This window comes from Telmatherina bonti, assembly GCF_933228915.1.
Source record: "Telmatherina bonti genome assembly, chromosome: 7".
NCBI classification, from domain to species: domain Eukaryota; kingdom Metazoa; phylum Chordata; class Actinopteri; order Atheriniformes; family Telmatherinidae; genus Telmatherina; species Telmatherina bonti.
The window spans coordinates 22,125,338-22,137,514 of NC_136625.1; the positions used below are offsets into that span (position 1 = coordinate 22,125,338).

The window sequence follows — 12,177 nt, forward strand, 5'->3', positions numbered from 1 at the left end:
CAGGACCACATCATCTGCAAAAAGCAGGGACCCAATCCCGAGACCACCGAACTGGATCCTCTCAACACCTCAGCTGCACCTAGAAATTCTGTCCATATAAGTTATGAACAGAATCGATGATAAAGGGCAGCCTTGGCAGAGTCCAACCCCCACCAGAAACGAATCCGACTACTGGCAATGCGGACTAAGCTCTGACACCTGTCGTACAAGGACCGGACAGCTCGCACAAGGGGGTCCGGTACCCCATACTCCCGGATACCCCCCACAGGAGCCCCTGGGGAACACGGTCGAACGCCTTCTCCACAAAGCACATGTAGACTTGTTGGGCAAACTCCCATGCCCCCTCCAGGACCAAAAAGAGGATATAGAGCTGGTCCACTGTTCCGCGACCAGGACGAAAACCGCACTGCTCCTCCTCAATCCGAGATTCGACTATCCAGCGGACCCTCCTCTCCAGGACCCCTGAACAGACCTTACCAGGGAGGCTGAAGAGTGTGAGTCCCCTTCTTAAAAAGGGGGACCACCACCCCAGTCTGCCAATCCAGCGGCACTGCCCCCGATGTCCATGCGATGCTGCAGAGGCGTGTAAGCCAGGACAGCCCCACAGCATCCAGAGCCTTGAGGAACTCCAGTCAGATCTCATCCACCCCCGGGGCCTTGCCGCCAAGGAGCTTTTTGACCACTTCAGCGACTTCAGCCCCAGAGATAGGAGAGTCCACCCCTGAGTCCCCCAGCTCTGCTTCCTCTTTGGAAGACGTGTTGGTAGGATTGAGGAGGTCTTCGAAGTACTCCCTCCACCGACCCACAACGTCCTGAGTTGAGGTCAGCAGCTCCCCATCTCCACTGTACACAGTGTCGATGGAGCACTGCTTCCCCCTCCTGAGCCGCCGGATGGTGGACCAGAATCGCCTCGAAGCCGTCCAGAAGTCTTTCTCCATGACCTCGCCGAACTCCTCCCATGCCCGAGTTTTTGCCTTGGCGACAGCCGAAGCCGCATGCCGCTTAGCCTGTCGGTACCCATCAGCTGCCTTCGGAGTCCCACAGGCCAAGAAGCCCCGATAGAACTCCTTCTTCAGCTTGACGGCATCCCTCACTGCTGGTGTCCACCAACGAGTCCTGGGATTGCCGCCACGACAGGCACCAACGACCTTACAGCCACATCTCCGGCTGGCCGCCTCAGCAATAGAGGCACGGAACACAGCCCATTCGGACTCAATGTCCCCCGCCTCACTCCGGACATGGTTGAAGCTCTGTTGAAGGTGGGAGTTGAAGCTCGCTCTGACAGGGGACTCAGCCAGATGTTCCCAGCAGACCCTCACAACACGTTTGGGCCTGCCAGATCTGACCAACTTCCTCCCCCACCATCTGAGCCAACTCACCACCAGGTGGTGATCAGTTGACAGCTCTGCCCCCCTCTTCACCCGAGTGTCCAAGGCATGTGACCGCAGGTCCGACGATACGACTACAAAATCGATCATCGAACTGCAGCCCAGAGAATCCTGATGCCAGGTGTACATATGGACACTCTTATGTTGGAACATGGTGTTCGTTATGGACAATCCATGACGAGCACAGAAGTCCAATAACAAACCAGTAGTGATATTTGCAGGATTCATTTCTTTAAGAGAATGAAGGGATTGGCATCACTGTGATTAACAAATTCAGATTCTGACAAGAAATAAAACCACAAACTCAGATAGCGGCCATTGACAAAAATTTATTTCCAGTGTTTCAGGAGTCTGTGCACACCTCTCACAATCAGAGGAACACCGCGTTGATTGATACGTATGATCCATCTCAATGTGTCCTCCTCCTACAACAAACGTCTCCACTGAGAAGTACCAAAATGCCCACAACACCCATTCAGGCCTCATGAGCATCATTATCATCTCTCACAATACTGTACTTAATCCTGCAATATGATGGAAATGCAAATTAAAGCAGCTAAAACATGGCATTTTCTGTACATTTAAATTACTTATCTTACAATGAATATTTAAAATTCAAGTTCTGTTAAAATCAGGAGATGAAAAAACAAGAGGAAAAAGATGTATAAAACATTAAGACCAGAGTGGAATGCCTAAAGAATGGAAGCTCGGCATTTTCATTACCTGTCAAATGACTGAGTCAATGATAAAAATGTCATTCACAGTAACATCTTCGTGTATCTCAACAAAGACAGTATGGCACCCTTAACATTTCGTAGTGAGGCACTTTCTTTTGTAAAGAAACATTATTTCCTGATCGATTACCATCCTTTCCAACTTTTCATTTCAATCCACTGCCAGTCCACTGACTGATGTGTGAACCACAAACACCAAAACACAGCTTTATGTTTGCATCAGAGGGATGTTGTTCACTGCTTTTTAAACCACACAGCAGGGATGAATACAAACTATATTTCCATTTGCATAAGTCCAGTGTCTCTTTGTCACTTTTGTACCTTTGGAAAACCCCCTTTGACAGCAGAGAGCTTGTAGGCAGTCACACACAGGCTGTACCAAAAACACAATTCAAGTACACAGAAAAATAGGGATATGTACACTTTAAAACTAAACACAAGCATGTAAAGCTTTAAGTCAGTATTACAGCAAGCATGCCTGTACATTCTTCATTCGGTTACCGACAGCCTCACTGACAAACATAACTTCCTTTGCACAAAAATAGTTCCTCTGCAATACTAAAAATTTCTATTATTTTTCCTTTAACTACTTCCTCTTCACTCTAGGTCAGGTCATCCTAATAAGCCACTTAGCTAAACCACATAATCTCAACTTGAGTGTTTACACTTCCTTGAATGTACTTCACAAGCTCACTGTTGCATGAGCATTGTCTCTGTGATGCTTCTTTGCATTACAGGGTTCAATCGGAAGGGAAAAATTCCCAAGTCGTTATAAAAAGAAAACAAGAAAAGAAAAAAGAAAGGAAACAAAAATGAAAGATACAAAAAACATGTTTCATGCCTTAAATGTGAGCACGATCAACCATCCCTGTGTGCAGAAATTCTCTTCTCACAAGCACACTCACACCATTAACAGACACACGTCAAGACAGGTTTCGTAAACATGCTCATCCACTTAGATTGGTCGCAAAGACGATATACTGACAGACTCCCAATTAATTACACACTTTAAAGAATGAGAACATATAGTCATACACACACACACACACACCTCACAGGTACTGATAGAAGCGGGAATGAACCACCTGGGCACTGGTGAGTTTATGTGGGTGAGCGGCGGCAGAAAGGCTCAGATTTCTGCTCTGGGGGACTTCCCCATTGGACGTCTCGGCCGGACGACGTGAGAGATCGGAAGAGGCCGAGGCTCCGGGGGTCTGGGAGTTTGTGTTGCCCAGACCCTCCTGCTGTTCTGAGAGGTCCAAGCTGACCTCAGGATTGCTGGTGCGGTGGCGCTCACGGGCAATCCAGTCCCCAATGGAGAAGTCCTGAGAGCTACACTTGGGTTTCAGCCGGTCCACAGCTGACAGCTCTGACCGCGAGCTTGAACCGATGCCAACCTGCTGCGACCAGTTTCCTAAAACAGACAGCTCTGCGAAGTCTCTCTGCCCTCCCATTGTGTGCCTCCGCCTGATGTTCTTCTTCTTACTGCGGCCCTCTGGCGACCGACTCCGCTGGCTGCCCACACCAAACATGTCGTCCACTGACATTCGAAGACGTACCTTCAGTCGGTCTGTGATCTTCAGCTTCCACGCAGGCTCCGTTTTATCCAGCTCGCTGCGAGACGAAGAGCTGAGGCTTCCCGTGGAGCGGCCTTTCGCTGACTGTCTGTTGGGATCTTTTTCACCATGAGCTCCATCGAGTGACGACTCGCTGTCAGTTTTCTGCTGCGCAGCTTTCTTTCTGGAGAGCGTATCGCACTCAATGAGTCTGTGTGAGGGAAGGGGTCGAGGGCCTTCGTGCAGTTCTCGCTGATCCGCTTTCCCGACGGTAAACACTGACAGGTCGCTCTCACTGTCCGTCTCCATCGGCCTTCCTTCACTGATGAGCTCACTTCTCTCATCATCTGCATCTTCTCCGCCCCGGCTCTCAGACACAGACTGAACTTCGGGGCTGAGGGTGCTGAGCTCAGCCCCAGTCAGGAATGTCATGGAGGATGTGGTGGAGTAATCTGAGGTAATGGAGCAAACCTCTGCTCCCAGCCCACTGGGGCAGGCCTCTGTGCCCAGCACCGCCATCTTTCCCCGCCTCACCCGGGGCATTGATGCCTGTGAGCTGGTGCTGTTCATCGTACCGAGGTCTGACACCGTGTCGTCGTAGTTAGAAGGCGGGTCTGACAGGGAGGACTGGTGAGCCATTGGTATGTGGTAGCTGAGATTTGGGGAATGGGGTGGCGAGGCATAGGGGGAACCGGTTTGAACCCTGGACGAAATGTGCTCTGGAGGCAGGGAAGGAAGAGGCAGAGTCTCTTTCCTGTTGATTTTGTCCAGCTGATCCTCTGAGTCATTTATGTTCCTCTCTTTCTCGCTGGCTTCATCTGTCTGCTCCTCCTCCTCAGTCTGACTATCTGGGGACCACGGAGGCTGCTGCTGGCCCTCCTCTGGGAGCTCCTTCTTTGTGAAAACAGGGTCCAAATCATCATCCGAGCTGCTGGGTTGAACTTTGTCCTTGGGCTTCTTACGTTTGCGGTTGACAAAGAAAGAAGAGCGCAGCATTTCCTTGCTACACTGGTCCTTCCCTGACCCCCACAAGCCCTGCTGATACAAAAAAAGAAAAAACAAGGTGTCAATTAAAACTACCAAAACTACAAATTAAAAGAAATTAAACATTTATGGAGGAAAAAAAAAGATTTAAGAAAATTTTACCTTTGATTTGGAGGATTCACTGCATGCCGAGTCTGTTTCAAAAGGAGAAGAATTGTTAGTACATTGAAGACACCTTGATGACTTTCTGTAAATACAATAGGCAGACTTAGAATTTCCTTAGACTCAAGAGTGACAGATAGGATGGACATAATGGGAGCAACTACATGAAAGCAGATGACACGTTTCTGGTGGCAGAGAAAGAGACAAGAGGATGAGTAGCCGCACTAAGCAGTATATGTAAGAGTGGGAAAAAGACAGAAGGGGGCCTGAGATGAAAGATGAGAGAGGATGAAAACCGGACAGTAAACCAAATCACAAAAAGCAGCTCATGCTCATGTATCGATGAAACGACGGCATTTCACGGACAAACACGTTGGTCACAGAGCATTACATGAAGCCACCAACCAGCTGTAGACATTCTTTCCCAATTCAAGACATCACAGAGGAGAGGGAGATGAGTTTGTCTGACTGAGACTTGAGGGGCCTGAGCTGAACAGGTCAGTGAGTGTTTGTTTTCTATGTAGCTGATGCAGGTGAGCTTTAATAAAACGGAGCTCTCACTCCAAGACAGATTAGCTCCAGCAGTGCCCTTCAACATGTAGTCTGCCACCATAAACAACATAAAAGGCAAAACAAAGGATTCGTGAAATGTTTTACATTTTTTTAAATAGAAATATGTAGAGAAAAAAAGTCAGGGGTCATTCATGGTAGCACGTAGGAATGTGTTTGCAATGCTCCTGTACCATGCAGAGGGAAACATTTGGAGTATTAAAATTTGTGTGCAGTATTCCAAGAATTTGACAGCGAGTTGCCCTCAGTGACAAATGGTTGAATACTGATGATCAAAAGGGGAGGGAACGAAGCGTGATCAAAAAGGACGAAGAGTCATGTGTGAAAACCACAAACAGAAACAAGATGCTTAAATTTCACTAAACCAAAAAGTAGATTTGTGACTTTTGTCTTCTGAGGAAGAGCAAAGCTAGAGAAGCAATAAATCTCCAACACAGGAGTAGGCTACATCTTCTACTAATTCTTAGGAGCATTAAACCATTATTACAGGTGAGTGTGTGTTTGCAGTACTGTACACGGCATACATGCTACCATGGATGGGTCTTAAACTCTTTCCTGCTTATATTTCTGAAAAGCATCCAAATGTGAGACAAAAACAAGCAAACAGAAAAACAATAATAAATACAAAGTAAAGGTGACAAGTAAAAACTAGAAAAACTAGCTTTGCAAGTAGCTAATCTGATGACAAGAAGATAGTGATTACATATTTGGTCTGCAATAAAAATGCGATATAAGACTCAGAGCGGTGATTACACTGTTTGGATGTAAAAAGACAACATTCGTAAATAACTATGCTTGTATGGCTGAAATCATACTAAGATGAATCTCTGATTAATAAATGCAGATAATGCAAATGGGAGTTTCTCCTTTGTGTATTCTGTTGTGGAAAAAAAAAAGAAAAGTTAATCTTTTTTTTTCCCCCCATAACAATGCTTTTGACTGGACTTAAACTGGTCTAGAAGCTCTGCGCATGCTCTACAGTACTTTGATACAGAAGTAAATGAACAAGGCGGTACACAGAAGACAAATTCGGTAAAATAACTTGCAGAGACGCCATGCATTTAATTTATAAAAAAAATAAAATGACGCAAGCAGCACATGCAAAACGTACAGGGCGGTAAAGCTGTCCAATTCATCGCTCAACACGGTACCAATCTGCAGGGAAACTGCCATTTCTTTTAATTTCTGATGAATAAAACTGAACTTTTTCAGCTGACCTAACAAGCTGTAAGGGTGCTTATCACCACCTGTCATACTAGATACTTTGGTCAATATATGGTTTTCCCTCCTGTAATGTCATACCGGGACAAGGGCAGTAGTCCACTTAAATTGTCTAGTTGAGCTCAAACAGAGTGATATTCAGGACAGCAATCTTGCCCCTGAGGCCACATTACACATAAGAAAGCACCATTACTGTTGAACTCCAGGTTCAACAAGTACAACAATTTCCTGAAATTACTCATGTGTGCTAAAAGTTGCTGTTGTGGAAATAGGTGCTTGTTTTGTTTAGATTCCAGAGACTGATGTTAATATGCAACATCATGTTACAGAGTTAGATGTGATAGTACATGACCAGTTAAAAAGTTTAGATGCATTTTCCCTTTGAATTTAATGAGAAAATGTATCAAAACTTGTAACTAGTAGCAAATGTGGTTTTGTTCTATCTGTAGCTGATGGTGTGAAATTATAAAATGTTGAATAACGTAAAATATGTTCAAATAAGATCACAAACAACAAATTAAAAAGAAAAAATACACAAGAGCAGCATTTAAAACTTCAGAAAAACAAGCTAAAAGCAAAACCAGCAACAACAACCTAAAATCTGCAGCAAATACACTTATCTCTACATGCAGAGCCATGTTCAGTGTTACATGACTGTCTGAACTGTGCATCATTGAATGGCTAAATTCTCAGTGGGCCAGGTTGTGCTTGTATGTGTGGATTGTTTTTGTGTCGACGTGTGTGTGCTGGGAAACATCCAGCTCAGTCCAGACACTGCGACCCCACCCTCAGACATCATGACAAGATTATGCCACATGACTGGGAGAGAACCTGAGGTTGACCGTACCATGCTACTTGTCCTTGCGATCAGCTTAAAAGACAAGAGACAGCAGAAGGGCTTTCAGAGAAAGTGCAGCAGCATCGCTCTGTATCCCCTCAATTTAGGGTACTGGTTTAAAATATGAGACGTGCACACCACAGGAAAAATGACAAACACCGACTTCTCTTTCTTTCTTTTTTATCTTTTTTCCTCCTTTCGCCCAAATTTAAAAGAGCTGCGGATTTCTGCAGACTAGGCAGCTACACTGGGCACAACACTCGTCCTTCTTCCTACAGTCCCAGCTGTCCATCACTGACAAAACAGAGTCCATCAGTGACATCATCGAGTGATAGACGCCGCCCACCTGGCCTGTGTCAAGATTGGGCAATGTGTGAGTGCTGGACAGGGATAAGGGAGAAAAACAACACACTACATACAGAAGGGAACATGTCAGAAGGGTTAAAACTTCCACCGTTTTGTTTTGTTTTGTTAAGATTTTCTTTGGGAAAGAACAGGCCAGGATTATGTGAGAGACGAGGAGGAGGGGAAGAAAAGAACTGAAAGAAAAGGAGTCGTCGTCTCAACACAAGTAAAGCACAGGGAGAAAAATGACAGAAGCAAAGAGAAATAATACGTAAAGCAAAGAAACAAAAATAAAACTTGGACAGTTTTATCTTGGGGCAAAACAATAACAAATACAAATTTTAAAAAAAGTAAAATAAAAAATAAAAACAAACAAACCAAGTCTTTATTGTTTTGTCAATGACAAAACAATAAAGACTTATCCTAAAAAGAAATTTAAAAAAAGGCTTGGCATACTGCAATGCATTTTTCAACAATTTTCCAGTGATTGATTCAATATTGTCCACTGAAAAATGACAAAGTAAAGCTGTTTTCTTGTTGAAGCACTTTAGAGTCATCTTAAAATGCATATTTATGTCATATCTCTTACATCTACTACAATAATAATTAATGCAATTTAGTTTATTGTTGTCATGATAATGTATTACATTTGCTGATACTAGAGTGATAATAATAATAATAATAATAATAATAATAAACTAAATTTTAAAAAAAACTGCTGTTATGTTACCTGAGACTTCGCCTGGTGAGGCTGTGGTACGGCCAATGTTAGAGAGCAGGTGCTCGATTTTAGGTACAGGCTGAGATTGCACTGTGCTTTCCTGCTCAGCTGTAGTCTGAAATAACAATGGAAAGAGCAACAATAAGATGCTATTACATCCACCATATACAAAGCACAAAGAAGCTCAAAGTCAGATTTATTTAAGCAAAAATGACAGAAAATAAACGTACTACTGGATCGTCATCCCCATCATCAGTGAAGAACCAGTCAAACTGCTGGATGAGGTTCTCAACTATCTTGCACTGGTCCGGCATGTGATTCACCATGTTGGTCATATTGTCCTCAGAGGTTCTGACCAGCGTCGGACCAAACACAATTGCCAGATTGCGAGGTTCCATCTTAAGAATTAAAATGGAGTCAAATTGAATTACAGAAACTTTAAAATAAATCAACTCATGTTTGAACTTTTCTCACCTTGTTCTTCTCACAGTTGTCAGAAACCTTCTTGAGGTGAGAACAAAGGAATTTCAGCGTTTCAAAGTGATGAATGGGTAATTCATAGATCTGCAAGAACGGACAAAGCAGCAACATAGCTTCAGGGTCAATGACTGTAATGGTTTTCAAACACGTTCTGCAGATCAGGCTCTACTTACCAGCTTCTTGAGCTCCTTTAATCTCTCCACAGAGTCCTCCGTTCGGTTGGCATCGATAAAATCTGCATACTTTTCTGTAAACAGAGTATGAAATCTAACTTGGGTGTTCAGAAAGACAAAATTCTACACTGACCTGACATCTGCAATTTCTTAATTATAACTCTCAGAACATAATCTTACCATTTGTAAAAAGAGGTTCTGGAAGTTTTCGGAAAAACGACTTCAATAAACTACTAATGACATTAAGGTCCCGCCATTTCTGCAGTGATAAAAGAGTGACACAGCGTTACAAAAGAAGCAGTCCTCGCTGTAGAAATGACTGCAGCAGCAGCTGGCTTTACTGTGCAACCTGATTGTCAGTCACTCACGTCTTCCTGGATGTCGATGTCAGTCATGCCTTTAGTGTTGAGTTCCTCCTGCATGCTGGAGATGGCAGCATTGTTTCCGGGAACCCTGTAAATCCCGGTGTACTCCAGTCCTCGTTCCTCTACAACCTGACAGCACACCTCCACGATGAGAGGAACAAACTGCATGAGAGAAGAAAATCATTGGACAGGACAGTTAACCGAAGATGAAACACGGTCAACAACACACTGATGTGATAAATACCAGCCATGGTAACCTACAAAAACTACTGTATGCATTTATAAGCAACATGTTACATTACTTGCTAAGAATACTGGTTAGTTTAGCACAAGCAAAGCAAACCCACCCTGTTAGTTTGCGCCGGTGGACAATCATCAAGCCGAACACCAAAAGTAACGCCAGCTGGAGTCTTTTTCTCAAAAGGCTTCCTCATGATCCCTGCAATGCCAATTTTCCACGCTCCTCTGTCCCGAGGAGGGCTAGAATCATCTGGGGAAGTACATATACAGAAACTGAGCCATCTGAGGTTACACATCCATTAGCTGAATTAGCTGTGCTTAGAAAAGGTGTCTTTACCTTTTAGAGCCCTTCGGTCCTCTCCTGTCTTGGGTGAATGGGGGCTGTGACTCTTACCATCTGCTTTACCTCCCAGGAAGGCTTGTTTGATGCTGAGAGACTGCCGAGAGGCTTTTGGGGAGGGTTCAGATCTGCTGCTTGGTGCACTGAACAGCATGAGAATTTGAACAGAAATAAAATGAATTAATTCTTTTTTGCCGTGCAATGCAATGAATAGACAGTTGGTCCTTTAGTGTGGCGTCCGAATACCTCATCATGTTGTATTCTTTAATCTTTCGACTGATCAAGTCCTGACTTGTTACTGCAGCATTCTGTAAAGACAACAAAAATACAGCAAAGATTCAGACATTTAATCAAGTCCGTTATTAACGTGTCTAGTGAACCAGAAAGAAAACAAACTCATTACAAAATTACAAATACTAGACCTAAACAAATGTTTTTAGATATTTATTATTGAAACAAACATTTAAACATCACAAAATACCAACATGCTTTCTATCTAGTGTGGTTTTAATGTGGTGAAGTTCATCAAGGATGAGTTTATTTTACATCTAAATAGTCAACTCTGAATTTAAATGTTTCTATCAGTACTCAACCAATCACATCTTTACTGATAAAAGGGGCAGTGACAAGTGAACATTTAAAACAAATGCATCTGATGGTGCCAGATCTACAGCTGACATATCGGCATGAACTCATGCCAGAAAACATCACCTAATAAGTGTCTGCTGAAAGGAGCTCTTTGATTGGCTCTCAAGCTCATGTGGAATTTGTCACTTCACACCCCAGTGAGTGTGTTATTGTTCAGCCCAGGCAGAACAGGTTTCAAACAACTTCTAATTTTAGTCACTGCTAACTATTTCAGAAATAATGTCTGTGATCATCTCCATCTTACTGAGGCAAGCTTTTGTTCACCTCACATTGTTACCAAGCTGCTACATGTTACTGGTAATTCCTCTAACACTGAACAATGGCATGGTTTGAATTCATTTGTTTCCTCCGTGAACACCAGACATGTACTTTTACTTAACGTAGACACACACCTCTTCGTCTGGGTTGCTGTTTTCCTGAATGATTTTTATCCATGACAGCATGTCGTCCCTTCCTTCTGCCTGGAACAAATACTCGCAGTCTGAGGTGGTTAATCGCAGCACATTCTTGCGTCTTGTATCACTGTAGGATATGTCAATCAGACAGGCCTTGATGCTAATCCGAAGTGGTTCCTCATCAGATTGCACGGAAGCATGACACTGTGCATCTTTCCTATCTTTGTAGAGGGTCAGGGTGTGACCTTGTAAAACAGCATACATTTGCTTCCATGACCTCATCCCTCCGCCGACACGCTACAGAATCAAAGAGACACTCATAGTAAGAAAAATTCTCACACTTCATAATATTAGGTATTAACAATGTTATCTAAAAAGGGAAATGAACATAAATGAATACCTTATTTTTATCCGTACTAAGTTGTCTGAAGTTAAGTAACCCTTCTTTGGAAGAACCAGAGAAAATATCTGAGGAAGAGTCCCTGCGGGATCCAGAATCCCCTGAGGATTTATGCCCATCCAGAGCCTGCATGTGTGAATAAATGGCATTATTCAGTGACAGTAGAGCATAACATGAAACATAGGGAGGTGTAAGGAGAGGATGACATGCAACAAAGATCTGCAGATAAAACCAGGCTGAGGATGTCACGGTTACACAGTCACTTCAACATCCTATTGTCTGAAGAATACACTTTCTAGTAATCCAGCCAATATAGAGCACACCAATGTCACAAAATGTTATATGAAAGTGTCCAATTTTTAAGAAGTAGGTGTATCAAGCAACAAGTTTACAACTTATTCATTTAATATTTATCAAACATTTTCTTCAGATTGTTTATACCATAAAAAAAAAAAAAAAATCATGTAGTGCGAGTGCATTTAGATGCAGAATAATGTTCCGATTTCCTCTATATCAATGACTAACTCCTGAAATAAGGTTAAAAAAAACCAAAGTTTTTCTGAGGTTTATCGATGTGATTTGTGTTTAGTGGCATAACCTCTTGTACAGAGTTCAGT

General features: G+C 43.3%; 1 protein-coding gene across 1 annotated transcript in view; it reads right to left on the bottom strand.

The window, feature by feature from the left end:
* Positions 1–2,243: 2,243 nt before the first annotated feature.
* arhgap21b (Rho GTPase activating protein 21b) overlaps positions 2,244–12,177 on the bottom strand; it is a 36,578-nt gene continuing 26,644 nt past the window's right edge. Inside the window, exons 12-24 of the mRNA XM_079243342.1 lie at positions 11,561–11,686; positions 11,158–11,457; positions 10,364–10,425; positions 10,115–10,260; positions 9,885–10,027; positions 9,541–9,699; positions 9,353–9,431; positions 9,173–9,246; positions 8,994–9,083; positions 8,750–8,917; positions 8,529–8,634; positions 4,825–4,856; positions 2,244–4,713 (exon numbers count right to left, since the gene is read on the bottom strand). Coding sequence (XP_079099468.1) covers positions 3,175–4,713; positions 4,825–4,856; positions 8,529–8,634; positions 8,750–8,917; positions 8,994–9,083; positions 9,173–9,246; positions 9,353–9,431; positions 9,541–9,699; positions 9,885–10,027; positions 10,115–10,260; positions 10,364–10,425; positions 11,158–11,457; positions 11,561–11,686 — 3,024 coding nt within the window. The 3' untranslated portion in view covers positions 2,244–3,174. The remainder of the gene's footprint in view (positions 4,714–4,824; positions 4,857–8,528; positions 8,635–8,749; positions 8,918–8,993; positions 9,084–9,172; positions 9,247–9,352; positions 9,432–9,540; positions 9,700–9,884; positions 10,028–10,114; positions 10,261–10,363; positions 10,426–11,157; positions 11,458–11,560; positions 11,687–12,177) is intronic.